Raw genomic sequence first — 16,881 nt, forward strand, 5'->3', positions numbered from 1 at the left:
AATGTCGATTGGTTTTATAGCTGCAGTTCAATGAACTGTAACTAATTAAAAACGATAATAATAAGCAAAATTTGCCTTAAGATATGCAATAGTTTATAACAAAAGAAATGCTGTCAAGAATGCACACACACAATTTTTTGGCCATAAAAACCACAAATACCACTTACGAAAGAGATAGAATAAAATTCTTCCATGCAAAAGACTTAAATAATAAAGACAATTCAATGCCAAAAAACTTTTAGAAGACATAATAAGCCTTTTTTAATTGTCCACAAAAGAAAAGCCTTAAGATATGCAATACACATTGGGTAATTAATTCATGACACATAGATAACACGTAAAGGAATTTTTGTCCCTGGACTTAAAAGGCAATGACCTGGAAAAAACCAAATATACTAGGCTCCTCCACAATGTATACTCCATACTTGGTTGGCTCCTTAGCATATGCTGTGCAATATTGGGCAACATTGTCTTCTTAATGTTACATGTTAAACATTTTTTCGCTTTTTAAATATTTCATGAAGAACGGTGTAATAAAAGTTGTTGGAACACAATGTCACAAACATTTTTGGTCATTATTTAGCCTATTTGTAGGCGTTTATATGCCCACAGAGAGCAGTAGAGGAGCAATGTCGCTGAGCTAGGTGGTGTTTCCATTGTGTACCTGTGGCAGCGAGGTGCCTTCTTCATTAATGATGAAATGAAGATAAATGAGACCACGAGCAAAAATTGTCAATTTGCAGTACACCTCACGTTTGTTGATCAATTTAAAAGTCTGTAAAATTCTGCATAATTTAGTAATTTATACCGTTCAGCTTAGGTAGGGGGCTCCCGGGAAAGCATTTTTCCTTTAAAAAGACTCCCTCCTGATATAAAAAATAAATACTAAGTCTTGTTGTCAAAGTCTTGCAATTCAAATGTTTTGTTACACATCTTGGCTCCCAGTTGGCGCCTTCCTGGAGAACAAAAACAACAACAAAAACTGCTGCTGCTGTTGCTTTCGTTCCATTCCTAGCTCCAGCTCACAGCTGATGAGCCAAGGAATATGTTTTTCATGTTGCCATTGATGTTGTGAAACTAATTTAAATTCATGACCAGCAATTGGCATCAATTCAGTTGTTTCTTTTTCTACAACAACAACAACAAAAACACCAACAACGACAGAACCTGACATACAAACTGCCACTGTTGGTTGGAAATAAATTTTCTCAAGGATTTTCTGCTGCACATCTACATTTTGAAAAGGACTTTGGAGTAAATTAAATTGAAAATAACTTTGCCAAACGTAAATGAAGATGAATTTAACATTCCTTTGGATGTTTTCCTTTTTTTAAATATTTAAACTGAAGCATCTACCTTTTGAATGATTTATAAAGAATTACTCTACTAATCTATGGCATACATTTAGGAGGCTCAATTTATAAGACACAGATTTAAACAATAAATAAAACCAATGCCAACAGCAGAGGTGTGTAAATTAAATTGAAATTTAAATTGCCGACATTTAGAACATTTGTAAGGCAAATATTGGCATTTAAATGAGAGATAAACACACAATGTAAGGTATACTTTTAGGAGATTTTATTTTGAAATCTACTTTTAGGCAATTGAAGATTTTGTAAGAAAGGTTTTACTGATATTTTTCTAAAATGGGTTTTAATTTAAATAAATGAAAAAAAATATGTTCAGAAGACCATATTAAAATGTCTAATACGGACCGAAGAGCCCGAAAAGGTTTTCTATGGACCAAGGACAATGAAAAGTTCTTTATGTACAGATGACTCGGAAAAGGTCTTCTATGGAAAGAAGACCCTGAAAATGTTTTCTATGGACAGTCGACCATGAAACGATCATCTATGGAAAGAAGGCCCTGAAAATGTCTTTTATGGAAAGAAGTCCGTCAAAAGGTCGTCTACAGACAAAATACCCCGATAAGTTCTTCTACGGGCACAAGAGCTTAAAAGGGTATTCTATGGACAGAAGTCCGCCAAAAGGTCTTCTATGGAAAAAAGGTCTTCTGTAGACAGTAGACCATGAAAAGTCTTCTATGAAAAGAAGTCCGTCAAAAGGCCTTCTACAGACAGACCTTTACGGGGTCAAGGTCTTCTATGAACACAAGAGCTTCAAAGGGTCTTCTATCGACAAAAGACGCTGAACATTTATTTTTATGGAAAGCAGACCCTGAAAAGGCCTTCTATGGAAAGAAGTCCGTCAAAAGGTCTTCTATAGGCAGAAGATCCCGTAAAGGTCTTCTATGGACGCCAGAGCTTTAATAGGTCTTCTATGGACAGAAGTCCCTCAAGAGGTCTTCTAGAGACAGAAGTCTCTGTTAAGGTCTTCTGTGGACATAAGAGCTTCAAAAGGTTTTTTTTATGAACAGAAGTCCGTCAATTGAAATTTTAATTGGCAAATATTGGCATTTAGAAAAGAGATAAACACACAATTTAAGGTATACTTTTAGGAGATTTTATTTTGAAATCTACTTTTAGGCAATCGAAAATTTTGCAAGAAAGGTTTTACTATGTACAGAAGCCCTTCAAAAAGTCTTCTATGAATCGATCACATGCAAAAGGTCATCTATGAACAGAAGACCCTAAAAAAGTCTTTTAGGGCAAAAAAGATCTTCTGTAGGCAGGGTATTCTATGGACCGAAGACCTTCGAATATAGACAGAAGACCTTCAAAAGATCTTTAACATCTTTTATAATGTCATCTATGAACAGAAAACCTTCAACAAGTTTTGTATAGACGGTAAACCTGACAAGGTTCTTCTATAGACAGAAGACCTTCTAAAGATCTTCTAAGGACAAACTATTTGTAAGGGGGGAATTCAATAGAGGTGCGTATAGAAATGAAAGACCTCTATATAGGTTTCTAAAATAAAGGAAGTGCTCGATTGAGGCCCGTATAGTATAACAGGATCTTAATAATGGTCCGTAGAGATAATTATAATGTAGAAAGAACTCTATGGAGGTCCTGATAGCATAGAAGTATCTCTATAGAGGTTCTAATGGTATAGAAGGAGCTAATAGAGTTTGTTTGCATATCAGGACCTCAATAGAGGTCGTTATAGTATATCAGGAGGTCAGCAGAGGTCCTTATAGTATATCAGGAACTCAACCGAAGCCCTTAAAGTATATTAGGAGCTAAACAGAGGTCCTTCTATTTTGTCAAAAGCTCAATAATGGTCCGTATAATAAAGAAAGAATTTGATAGAGGTTGCTAAAGTACATCAGAAGCTCTATAGAGGTCCTTATAGCGTAGAAGGATCTCTAAAGAGGTCGTAATGGTATAAAGGGAGTTAATAAAGTTTTCTTTAGTATATCATGAGGTCAGTAGAGGTCCTTAAAGCATAGCTAGAGCTCAACAGAGGTCATTATAGCATATCAGGAGCTAAATAGAAGTCCTTGAAGTATATCAGGAGCTCAACAGAGGTATTTATATTTTATCAAAACTCAATAGAGGTCAATAAAGTATATCAGGAGGTCAATAGGGGTCCGTATAATAAGGAAAGAAATTGATAGGGGTTCTTAAAGTATATCAGGAGCTTTATAGTGGTCTTTATCGTATATCTGGAGTTCGGCAAAAGTTCTTAAAGTATATCAGGTGCCAAATAGAGGTCCTTAAAATATATCAGGAGCTCAGAAGAGGTCCTTATAGTATATCAGGAACTTAGCAGATGTCCTTTAGGAGCTCAACAGAGGTCCTTATAGTTTACCAAAAGCTCAATAGTGGTCCGTATAATAATGAAAGAAATTAATAGAGGATCTTAAAGTATGTCAGTATATCAGTAGAGGTCCTTATAGCATATCTAGAGCTGGACAAAAGTTTTTAATGTATATCAGAGCTCAATACAGGTTATAATAGCATATCAGGAGTTCAATAGTCTATCAGAAACTCAATAGAGGCCATTAAAGTATATCAGGAAGTAAATAGAGGTTCGTAGAATAAAGAAAGAAAGTGATAGGGGATCTTAAAGTATATCAGGAGCTCGACAAAAATTCTTTAAGAATATCAGAGCTCAATAGAGGTTCGTATAGTATATAAAGAGCTCAATAGAGGTCCTTAAGATATTTCAGGAGCTTAATATAGGCCCTTAAAATATATGAGGAGTTCAACAGATTTCTTTATAGGTTATCAGAAGCTCAATAGAGGTCCGTATAATAAAAACATAAGGTGATGCGGAATATAAAAGTATATCAGGAGCTCTATAGATGTCCTTATAGTATATCTAGAGCTTCTCTTAAGTAAATCCGAGCTCAATAGAGGTTGTTATAGTATATCAGGGGGTCAACAGAGGTCCTTAAAGTATATCAGGAGCTCAGCAGAGGGCTTTACGGTATATCAGGAACTCAGCAGGTGCCCTTTAGGAGCTCAACAGAGGTTCTTATAGTGTACCAAAAGCTCAATAGTGGTCCGTATAATAATGAAAGAAATTGATAGAGGATCTTAAAGTATATCAGGAGGACAATAGAGGTCCTTATAGCATATCTAGAGCTCGACAAAAGTCTTTAATGTGTATCAGAGCTCAATAGAGGTTATAATATCATATCAGGAGTTCATTTGTCTATCAGAAACTCAATAGAGCTTCTCTTAAGTATATCAGAGCTCAATAGAGGTTATTGTAGTATATCAGGAGCTCAACAGAGGTCCTTAAAGTATATCAGGAGCTCAGCAGAGGTTTTTATAGTATATCAGGAACTCAGCAGGAGCTCAAGAGAGTTTACCAAAAGCTCAATAGTGGTCCGTATGATAAAGAAATTGATAGAGGATATCAAAGTATGCCAGGAGCTCAGTAGAGGTCCTTATAGTATATCTAGAGCTCGACAAAAGTCTTTAAAGTATGTCTGAGCTCAATAAAAGTTGTAATAGCATATCAGGAGCTCAATAGAGGTGCTAATAGTCTATCAATAGCTCAATAGAGGTCCTTAAAGTATATCAGGAGGTAAATAGAGGTTCGTATAATAAAGAAAGTAATTGATAGGGGATCTTAAAGTATATCAGGAGCTCGACAAAAGTTCTTTAAGAATATCAGAGCTCAATAGAGGTGATATACTATCACGAGCTCAATAATATAGATTGGGCTCGATAGAAGTCCATATAGTATAGTAGGAGCTCAATAAAGCTGTTTATAGGAGGAACTCAATAAAGCTGCTTATATGTAGGTGGAGCTCCGTAGAGGCCCTTATTGTAGCCGATTTTGAAAAGGTAGAGGGAAGGCCTAAAAATATATCGTTTATGGGCAGAGGTTTTCTGAAGGGTTTCTATAAACAGAAGGCCTTCAGAAGTTCTTCTATGGACATAAAACCTTTAAATGTTATTTTATGGACAGAAGACCTTCAAAATGTCTTCTATGGACAGAATAACTACAAAAGGTCTTCCATTGGCAGAAACCCTTTAGAGGTCTACTATTAACAGAAGACTTTCAGAGGTCTTTTATAGATGAAAGACCTTAAGAAGTCTTGTTTAAACAGAATACTTTCATAGGTTTTCTATGGACAGAAGACCTTCAGGCATCTTTAATAGAAAAGAAGGCCATTAAAAAGTATTCTATGGAAAGAAGTTCGCCAAAAGGCCTGCTAAGGACAGAAGACCTTCAAATGGTCTTCTATTGGCAGTAGCCATTCAAAGGTCCTCTACTCACAGAGGACCTTACCAGGTCTTCTATGGACAGAAAATATTCAGAGAATTTTTGTAGACGGAAGTCCAAAAGAGGTTTTTTACTGAGAGAAATCGTACAGGGAGAAGACCTTTAAAAAGTCTATGGAAAGAAGTCCTTCAAAAGCTGTGCCAAGGTCAGAAGATCTTCAAAAAGTATTCTATTAAAAGAAGGCCTTCAGAGATCCACTAATGACAGAAGATTTTCCGAGGTTTTTCTTGGACAAAAGGCCTTCAAAGGGTATTCTTCAGTGCGAAGCTCTTAATAGGTCTTCTATGGATGCGAGTTCTCCAACTGGTTTATAGTAGTAGATTTTGAAAAGGTATTCTATAAAGGGAAAAACCTACAAATAAATCGTCTATGGACAGAGGTTTTCTGAAGGTTTTATTATAGACAGAAGGCCTTCAGAATGTCTTCTGTGGGCATAAAACCTTTCCATTGGCAGAACCCCTTTAGATGTTCACTATTTACAGCATACCCTCAGAGGTCTTTTGTATATTAAGGTCTTAAGAAGTCTTGTTTAAAGAGAATACCTTAAGAGGTTTTCTATGGACAGAAGACCTTCAGGTATCTTTAATAGAAAAGAGAAGGTCTTCTGCAGGGAGAAGGCCGATAAAATGTTTTCTATGGAAAAAAGTCCACCAAAAGGTCTGCTAAGGACAGAAGGCCTTCAAATGGTCTTCTATTGGCAGTAACCCTTCAAAGGTCCTCTACTGACAGAGGACCTTAACAGATCTTCTATGGACAGAAGATATTCAGAGGACTTTTGTAGACAGAAGTCCTTTAAAAGTTTTTTTACTGAGAGAAATCATACAGGGAGAAGACCTTTAAATGTCTATGGAAAGAAGTCCTTCGAAAGCTCTGCCAAGGCCAGAAGATCTTCAAAAGGTCTTCTATGGAAAGAAGTCCTTTAAAAGCTATTAATAGAAGGCCTTCAGAGGTCCACTACTGACAGAACATTTTCGAGGTCTTCCTTGGACAAAAGGCCTTCAAAGGGTCTTCTACAGTGCGAAGCCCTTAATAGATCTTCTATGGACGCGAGTTCTCCAACAAGTAGTCTTAGGTCATAAGCCTTCTCAGATCTTCTATTTTCAAAGGTCTTCTCTGATAAAAGACTTTCTAAAGCCATTCTTTGAACCAAAGACTTTTAAAAGGTCTTCTAAGGAAACAAAAGATCTTCTGTGGAAAGGGTCTCCTATATACCGAGAACCTCCGAAACTGCAGAATACCTTCAAAAGGTATTTTGTAGTCAGAAAATCGTTCAAGAAGTCTTCATCTTCTTCTTCTTCTTCTAAAGGCCTTCTATGGGACGATGATCTTCTAAATATTTACTGCAAAGACTTTCTAAAGGCCTTCTATGTTATGAACCCCTTTTTTAAGGTATTTTATGGACATCCTTTTTAAGGTACAGAAGACCTCCGAAACGTCTTCTATAGACAGAATACCATCAAGAGATATTTTGTAGTCAGATGATCTTCCAAAAGTCTTCTAAGGGCGGAATACCTTCTAAAGGTGTTTCTTTGGAAAAATATCTTCTAAAGGTCTTCCGATACAATACTAGCCTCAATCGAAGACTGTTTATATTTGTTTAACTGTATAGTAATTCTCATATATTTTGCATACCTCCGGTGTGCACTTTCGGACTTTTATCGGTCTCCACCAATACTTTGTGTACCTTCATCGAGCTGCTTCAGTACTCCTTCTATACCTTGCTGGCCTGTACTGTAGTATAGAAAGCCACATATAGTTCCGCGTCTATATCCTATACAATAGTGAAGTCTATCTTGTTCCTTCATTACAATACGGTCCCCTAACGAGCAACTCCTTACCCATTCGGTAACTGATTGATCTCTGTAGGGTTCCTTACAAAACTGAGTTTTGTAGAGACAGAACGACTTCGGTCTCTTGCAGGCAAAGACCAACGAAAGGTTTTCTACTGGCAAAAGACATGGTAAAGGATTTCTGCATACCGCAAGTCATCTGCAGGAATACTTGAACAAAAGACCCTCGAAAAGCCTTCTTTAGAGGGAAGACCTTCTAAAAGTCTTCAAGGAAGAGAAGATTTTTCAATAGTAGTCTATAGACAAAAGTCCTTCTACAGGTCCAACGAGAGTCTAAATGTATTTTCTCTTCCTTTTGATAATTTTCTTGGTCAAAATTTTAAAAATTAGTCACATTTCACTATAACGACTTTCTACTGGTGTCCTTTAACAATTTGCCTAAACACAACAACCAGTTTCAATGATACTTCTTGGCATAGAGCCAAAATTTCTACAACAACAACTAACAATTTACCACAATTTTTGCAATTTTATTTTCTTTTAGTTTAACAAAACTATGGCAAACAATAGCTGGAAGAACAACCAGCAACAATAGAGAGAAAGCTATTCAACAGCAGAAGCAGCAGCAACAATTTGCAATTTGTTTGAAAACCAAGCAAACCCCAAAAACAGCAACATATGTTGAAACCATAAAACACCAGAGTTTATGGGCCAAAAATGTTACCATATAGACTTTTGGCCACAGACAGAAGCCGAAGCTGAAGAAGAAGAAGAAGACAAAGTTGAGGTTTTGTAGTATTTGACATCAAACAAATTGTTAATTTGCCATACAATGTTAAAAAACAAAGAAACTTTTTTTTGGTTTGGTTTCAAATTTGCTTAACAATGATGAACTAACTGTTGGTATTTGTTTGTGGGCCTAAAAGTATGCTTTAAATTTTGCACAAATAACACATGTGAAGCTTTTCACTCCCACATCAACACACGTTGCCGGGTATCAGTTTCTTTTTTATCTTTATAACGGCTACAGATATTATATCTATTAGTTTTCACTTACCCCTTACCGTTCCCACTGTGGTTATACTGTCCGCATCAAAATCCCCCTGCTCACTGCGCACCCCTTCTAGGCCACAACATGATGACAGCTTGAAGAGCAGGCAATCCGTACGGCCACATTGATTGCAAAAACAAATAGAAAAGCCCACAATCAATAGGAACCATGCCAATATCATCATGCTTACGATGAAAACATTCTCCATGGGATTCTCCAGGTATGAGGAGGCTCCGCTGCTGCTGCTGCTGTACATAACAAGCAATTGATCCTCAGGCATTCTGAAGTTTGGTGGAATATTAGTTGTCATTTTTGTTTGTTTTTTTTTTTCTTAATTAGAACACTTTTTTTAATTATCTCGGTGACCGCCTCGTATCACATTAAAAAGGAAACTGCAAGGCCTCTTGATCTGCACCAAAGGCATCTGCCGTTGCAGAGTTTTGTATTGTTTTTGTTGCTGTTGATCTTGAAATTAATTTATTTTAGCACACACTTTTTGAAAACATTTTTTATTTTTATTTATTTATTTATTTTTTTTTGATATTTTTATCAGAGGTCTGTCTATTTGTTCAATGGCATTTCTTAGTTAGGCATCTGCGATCTGAGCTTCTGGTTAGCAAAAATTACTGTTATTTGTTTACACCTGAGCGGAAAGAGAAAACTTGGTTGTTTATTAGTTAAATGTTTAGCACCTGTCTAGAAAGAGGGTGGAAGTGAGAATTTGTGAAGTGTTAGCAAAGCTTTCGTTTGTATCAGTGGTGTCAATGTCGCGGATTTTTTTGAGAGAACGGTACTAATGGATCTTCAAGGTAATGGGGCGAATTCAATAAACCTGGGGATTAGGTAGGAGGAGCTCAAAAGAGCTCCGTATAGTATGGGAAGAGCTCAATGGAGGTCCGTATAATATGGGTGGAGTTCAATAGAGGTCCGTATATAATAAAAGGAGCTCAATAGAGCTACTTATATTGCCGGTGGAATACAATAGAGGTCCTTATAGTATAGAAGGAGCTAAATAGTGTTCCATATAATGCAGGACAATATCTTTAAAGGAAAGAGCTCAATAGAGGTCTGTACTGTATAACAGAAGGTCAATAGCGTTCTTTATAGTGTAGGAACCGAATAGTGTAGAAAGAGCTCAATAGAGGTTCGCATAGTGTAGTTGGAGCTCAATAGAGGTCCGTATATCATTGGAGGAGCTTTTCAGCCGTCCGTATCGTATAAAAGGAATTCAATAAAGGTCCGTATAGTGTAGTAGGAGCTCGTTAGAGGTCCCTATAGTGTAGAAAACTCAATAGAGGTCCGTCCGAATAATGCAGAACAAGCTCAATAGAGGTCTGCACAGTGCAGAAGGACCTCGATATAGGTCCGTATTATGTATGAGGTCAGTAGAGTGTAGGTGGAGCTTTTAGAGGTTCGTATGGTGTTGGAGGAGCTCCTTAGAGGTCCGCATGGTGTAGGAAGTGCTTAATAGAGGTCCGTATAGCATGGAACGAGCTCTTTAGTAGTATAGGAATAGCTGAATAAAAGTCCGTATAGTGTAGGAGGAGATCTTATGTTATAGGAGGAGCTCAGTTGACCTTATAGTGTAGAAGGAGCTCAATAGAGGTCCGTATAGTGTAAGAAGAGCCCATTAGAGACCCATATAGTGTTATAAGAGCTCAATAGAGATCCGCATACTGAAGGAAGAGCTCAATAGAGGTTATTGTCTGGGAGGAGCTCGTGAGAGGTCCGTATAGAATAGGAGGAGCTCGTAAGAGGTCTGTATAGTATAGGTCTGTACTCACACCGTGTAGTATAGGGGGAGCTCGTGTGAGGTCTGTATAATATAGGAGGAGCTCGTGAGAGGCCCGTATAGTATAGAAGGAACTCGTGAGAGGTCGGTATAGTATAGGAGGAGCTCGTGAGAGGTCCGTACAGTGTAGGAGGAGCTCGTGAGAGGTCCGTATAGTATCGGAGGAGCTCGTGTGAGATTCGTATAGTATAGGAGGAGCTCGTGTGAGGTCCGTATAGTATAGGGGGAGCTCGTGAGAGGTCCGTACAGTGTAGGAGGAGCTCGTGTAAGGTTCGTATAGTATAGGGGGAGCTCGTGAGAGGTCCGTATAGTATAGGAGGAGCTCTGTAGAGGTCCGTATAGTGTAGGAGGAGCTCTGTAGAGGTCCGTATAGTATAGGAGGAGCTCTATAGAGGTCCGTATAGTATAGAAGGAGCTCTATAGAGGTCCGTATAGTATAGAAGGAGCTCTATAGAGGTCCGTATAGTATAGGAGGAGCTCTATAGAAGTTCGTATAGTATAGAAGGAGCTCTATAGAGGTCCGTATAGTATAGGAGGAGCTCTATAGAGGTCCGTATAGTATAGGAGGAGCTCTATAGAGGTCCGTATAGTATAGGAGGAGCTCTATAGAGGTCCGTATAGTATAGGAGGAGCTCTATAGAGGTCCGTATAGTATAGGAGGAGCTATATAGAGGTCCGTATAGTATAGGAGGAGCTCTATAGAGGTCCGTATAGTATAGGAGGAGCTATATAGAGGTCCGTATAGTATAGGAGGAGCTCTATAGAGGTCCGTATAGTATAGGAGGAGCTCTATAGAGGTCCGTATAGTATAGGAGGAGCTCTATAGAGGTCCGTATAGTATAGGAGGAGCTCTATAGAGGTCCGTATAGTATAGGAGGAGCTCTATAGAGGTCCGTATAGTATAGGAGGAGCTCTATAGAGGTCCGTATAGTATAGGAGGAGCTCTATAGAGGTCCGTATAGTATAGGAGGAGCTCTATAGAGGTCCGTATAGTACAGGAGGAGCTCTATAGAGGTCCGTATAGTATAGGAGGAGCTGTATAGAGGTCCGTATAGTATAGGAGGAGCTGTATAGAGGTCCGTATAGTATAGGAGGAGCTGTATAGAGGTCCGTATAGTATAGGAGGAGCTGTATAGAGGTCCGTATAGTATAGGAGGAGCTGTATAGAGGTCCGTATAGTATAGGAGGAGCTGTATAGAGGTCCGTATAGTATAGGAGGAGCTGTATAGAGGTCCGTATAGAATAGGAGGAGCTCTATAGAGGTCCGTATAGTATAGGAGGAGCTCTATAGAGGTCCGTATAGTATAGGAGGAGCTCTATAGAGGTCCGTATAGTATAGGAGGAGCTCTATAGAGGTCCGTATAGTATAGGAGGAGCTCTATAGAGGTCCGTATAGTATAGGAGGAGCTCTATAGAGGTCCGTATAGTATAGGAGGAGCTCTATAGAGGTCCGTATAGTATAGGAGGAGCTCTATAGAGGTCCGTATAGTATAGGGGGAGTTCGTGTGAGGTCCGGATAATGTAGGAGGAGCTCGTGGGAGGTCTGTATAGTATAGGAGGAGCTCGTGAGAGGTCCGTATAGTATAGGAGGAGCTCGTGAGAGGTCCGTATAGTGTAGGAGGGGCTCGTGAAAGGTCCGTATAGTATAGGAGGACCTCGTGTGAGGCCCGTATAGTATAGTGGGAGCTCGTGAGAGGTCCGTATAGTATAGGAGGAGCTCGTGAGAGGTCCGTATGGTATAGGAGGAGCTCGTGAGAGGTACTTATAGCATAGGAGGAGCTCGTTTGAGGTCCGTATAGTATAGGGGGAGCTCGTGCGAGGTCCGTATAGTATAGGAGGAGCTCGTGTGAGGTCCGTATAGTATAGAAGGAGCTCTTGAGAGGTCCGTATAGAGTAGGAGGAGCTCTTGAGAGGTCCGTATAGAGTAGGAGGAGCTCTTGAGAGGTCCGTATAAAGTAGGAGGAGCTCTTGAGAGGTCCGTATAAAGTAGGAGGAGCTCTTGAGAGGTCCGTATAAAGTAGGAGGAGCTCCTGAGAGGTCCGTATAGAGTAGGAGGAGCTCCTGAGAGGTCTGTATAGTGAAGGCGAGGTCCGTATAGAGTAGGAGGAGCTCTTGAGAGGTCCGTATAGTGTAGGAGAGGTCCGTATAGAGCAGGAGGAGCTCTTGCGAGGTCCGTATAGAGTAGGAGGAGCTCGTGAGAGGTCCGTATAGTATAGCGGGAGCTCGTGTGAGGTCCGTATAGTATAGAAGGAGCTCTTGAGAGGTCCGTATAGAGTAGGAGGAGCTCTTGAGAGGTCCGTATAAAGTAGGAGGAGCTCTTGAGAGGTCCGTATAAAGTAGGAGGAGCTTTTCAGAGGTCAGTATAGTGAAGGAGAGGTCCGTATAGAGTAGGAGGAGCTCTATAGAGGTCCGTATAGTATAGAAGGAGTTCTATAGAGATCCGTATAGTATAGAAGGAGCTCTATAGAGGTCCGTATAGTATAGAAGGAGCTCTATAGAGGTCCGTATAGTATAGAAGGAGCTCTATAGAGGTCCGTATAGTATAGGAGGAGCTCTGTAGAGGTCCGTATAGGATAGGAAGAGCTCTATAGAGGTCAGTATAGTATAAGAGGAGTTCTATAGAGGTCCGTATAGTATAGGAGGAGCTCGTGAGAGGTCCGTATAGTATAGGAGGAGCTCGTGAGAGGTCCGTATAGTATAGGAGGAGCTCGTGAGAGGTCCGTATAGTATAGGAGGAGCTCGTGAGAGGTCCGTATATTATTTGCGAGCTCTATAGAGGTCCGTATAGTATAGGGGGAGCTCTATAGAGGTCCGTATAGTATAGGGGGAGCTCTATAGAGGTCCGTATAGTATAGGAGGAGCTCTATAGAGGTCCGTATAGTATAGGGGGAGCTCTATAGAGGTCCGTATAGTATAGGAGGAGCTCTATAGAGGTCCGTATAGTATAGGAGGAGCTCTATAGAGGTCCGTATAGTATAGGAGGAACTCTATAGAGGTCCGTATAGTATAGGAGGAGCTCTATAGAGGTCCGTATAGTATAGGAGGAGCTCTATAGAGGTCCGTATAAAATAGGAGGAGCTTATAGAGGAGGAGCTCTTGGAAGGTCACTATAAAGTAGGAGGAGCTCTTGGGTGGTCCGTATAGAGTAGGGTGAGCTCTTATGAGGTCCGTATAGAGTAGGAGGCGCTCTTGGGAGGTCCGCATAGAGTAGGAGGAGCTCTTGGTCGGTCCGGATAGAGTAGGAGGAGCTCTTAGGAGGTCCCTATACTATACGAGGATCTCAATAGAGGGTCTTATAGAGAAGGAGCTCAATAGAGGTTCTTATAGTGTAGTACGAGATCTATAGATATAGAATAGAAGGAGCTCTATAGAGGTCCGTATAGAATAGGAGGAGCTCTATAGAGGTCCGTATAGAATAGGAGGAGCTCTATAGATGTACGTATAGAATAGGAGGAGCTCTGTAGAGGTCCGTTTAGAATAGGAGGAGCTCTATACGAGGAGCTCTATAGAGGTCCGTATAGAATAGGAGGAGCTCTATAGAGATCCGTATAGAATAGGAGGAGCTCTATAGAGATCCGTATAGAGGAGCTCTATAGAGGTCCCTATAGAATAGAAGGAGCTCTATAGAGGTCCGTGTAGAATAGGAGGAGCTTTATAGAGGCCGTATATAATAGGAGGAGCTCTATAGTGTTCCGTTTAGTATAGGAAGAGCTCTATAGAGGTCCGTATAGTATAGGAAGAGCTCTATAGAGGTCCGTATAGCATAGGAAGAGCTCTATGGAGGTCCGTATAGCATAGGAGGAGCTCTATGGTGGTCCGTATAGCATAGGAGGAGCTCTATGGAGGTCCGTATAGCATAGGAGGAGCTCTATAGAGGTCCGTATAGTATAGGAGGAGGTCGATAGAAGTCCTTATAGCTCGTGAGAGGTCCGTATAGAGTAGGAGGAGCTCTTAAAGGAGGTCTTTGGAGGTCAGTATAGTGTAGGAGAAGTTCTTTGGAGGTTCGTATTGTGTAGAAACAACTTGTAGGGGGAGCTTAATAGAGGTCCTCAATTTAGAGAATGATCTCGATAGAGATCAAAGAGCTCAATGGAAGTTCTTTTTATCTATTAGATCGTAAAAAGTCCTTATTGTGTAGACGGAGACCGTAAAGGACCGTGTTGTACTGGGTGAGGTCAATAGAGGCTCTTATAATATATGTATATGGAGCTCGATGGAAGTCCTTGTTGTACAGAAGAAACGCTAGAGAGATTCTTAAAAAAGCAACTCGATAGAGGTCCTTATAGTATGTTAGGAGTTCAATAGAGGTCCTTAAAATATCAATACAACTCTATAGAAGTCCTTATATTATAAATTAAGCTCTATTAAAGGCCTTAGAAAGAGCTCGATATAGGCCCGAATTGTACAGGGGGTGGTTAATAGATGCCCTTATATGTATATGGAGCTAGGTAGAAGTCCTTAGTGTACGGGAGGAGCTCCATAGAGGTATTTTGGTATAACAGGGGATACGTAAAGGACCCTATTGTACAGGGAGAGGTCAATAAAGGACCTTATAGTATAGAAGGATCTCAATAGAAGTCTTTATTATGTAGAAGGAGATCGATATAGGTCCTTATAATATAGTATTTGTTACTTAAAGTATGAACGGAACTTTATAGAGGTCATTATAGTATAAATGCAACTTTATAGAAGTCTATAGAGGTCTTCATTGTACAGGCGGTGTTGAATATAGATCCTGGTAGTATTTGAGGAGTTCGATAGAGGTCCGAGTTTTACAGGTTAAGGTCAATATAGACACATATAATATATGGGAGCTCAATAGAAGTTCTTATTGTATAGGAAGAGCTCGATGTAAGTCCTTATTGTATAGGAGGAGCTCAATAGAGGCCCTGATAGTATGGAAGAAGCTCAAAAGAGTTCCTTTTAGAATAGAATGAAGTCGATTATAGTATATAAGGAATTAAATAGAGATTATTTTATTATAGAAGGCGATCGATCGAGGTCCTTACATAATAGTTAGTGGTCGATAAAAGTCTTTATAGTAGAGAAGAAGGTCGACAGAAGTCCTTATAGTATAATAGGTGTTCTATAGAAGTCTTTTTACTACGGAATGAGTTCCATAAAGAGGGGACCTTAGAGTTTAGAAGCTACCTATTTTAAAGAAGGAGCTCAAATGAAATCCGAAAAAGGCTTCTATGTACAGAAAGCCTCTAAATTGTTTTATAGGTATAGAAATCCTATTAATGGGATTTGATAAAGGACAATGTACTCCAAAGGGTCCTCTATATATTTACAAGATGGTACGGATGTTATAGGTACGGAATATCTCTAAAAAATCCTCTAGTTGTGGAAGGTGTGGAAAGGGGACTTTATGTATGTAAGAAATCAAAAGGATATTCTAGGGATGGAAGTCTTCAAAATGCCATTTAGGTGTGGAAGATCTCCAAAGTGTCTTCTAATGCGGACACTTTAAAGACCTAAGACCTTTAAAATCTTCTAGATATAGATAACTTCAAAAGTTGTTTCTATATATAAAATACCTCTAACTGGCCTTATATACCTATAAGACCCCTAACATTTTCTAGATATAGAGGACTTCTTAAGTGTGCTTCTATATATAGAACACCTCTATAATACTTCCAACGGATCTTCTATTACTGTTTCTCAATGTGAAATTCGTTAACATGAATTCTTTATTCTCGTTTGCACCAATACCATGTGCCGCAGTTGGCACATACCCTCCCCTACCATATAGTTTCACACTCAATCTGCTTTAACTAGTTTTCATCATAAAATGTGTTAAAAAGTATCTTAATTTTTATCGCTTTTTATTTCCTCATCTTCTTCCTCTTCTTCTTGTTCGTTTTCTTGTTCGATTCGACTAAAATCATTCTTAAATAAAAAGAGTGAAACAAACTTCAAGTGGATTTCAAATCTATATATATAAAAGAGTAGTGAGGTGAGTGACTGACTGACTGACTGACTGACTGATTGACTGACTGATTCATCAGCGCCCAGACGAAACCGCTGAAGCTAGAAAGTTGAAATTTTGGGTGTAGGTTGCTGTTGGGGTGTAGGGGTGAGATAAGGCTGGGTTTTTGGAAATTCGACCTAGAAGTGTACGAAAAGTACTAAAAGGTACTAAATATGGTACCCTTTGTATTATGAAAACGGTAAGAGCTAGAATTCTGAAATTTGGAACGTGGGTCCCTATTTATGTGTACGATAGATGTACCAAAGGGTTTTTGGAAAATCGTACTATAAGTGTACTGGAATGTACTAATTTTGGTACCATTAGGTATCATGTGAAGGGATAGAGCAAAAAGCTTGAAATTTGGAATGATAATTAAGTTTGAGAACTAACGATTATATAAGGAGTTGTTTTCTGGTTGTTAACTCATGTGTACGAAATGTACTAAATGGTACTAAATTTGGTACAATTTCGATTGTGGGTGAACGAATAAAGCTGGAATCATGAAACTGCAATTTAAGATTACTGCAGGAATGTAGTCTTGAGATATGGAGATACTTTTGGAAATGGACACTTATGTGTACTAAATGGTACTAAATTTAGTACAATTTGGATTTGAGGTGAACGA

The 16,881-nt window shown here is 39.2% G+C and overlaps 1 protein-coding gene across 2 annotated transcripts in view; it reads right to left on the reverse strand.

Annotated features, from left to right (window-relative positions):
- Positions 1 to 9,093, reverse strand: part of comm3 — a 162,721-nt gene extending 153,628 nt beyond the window's left edge. The window contains exons 1-2 of one of the 2 annotated variants that reach the window (XM_073986420.1): positions 8,835 to 9,009; positions 8,497 to 8,771 (exon numbers count right to left, since the gene is read on the reverse strand). In XM_073986420.1, the coding sequence (XP_073842521.1) occupies positions 8,497 to 8,770 (274 nt within the window). In that variant the 5' untranslated portion in view covers position 8,771; positions 8,835 to 9,009. Of the gene's footprint in view, positions 1 to 8,496 lie in introns of both variants that reach the window. The other variant, XM_073986419.1, reaches the window with a different exon arrangement.
- Between the last annotated feature and the right edge of the window lie 7,788 nt (positions 9,094 to 16,881).

The sequence above is a fragment of the Musca autumnalis genome, unplaced genomic scaffold (genome assembly GCF_047663935.1).
Source record: "Musca autumnalis isolate F117 unplaced genomic scaffold, ASM4766393v1 scaffold_4, whole genome shotgun sequence".
NCBI lineage: Eukaryota > Metazoa > Arthropoda > Insecta > Diptera > Muscidae > Musca > Musca autumnalis.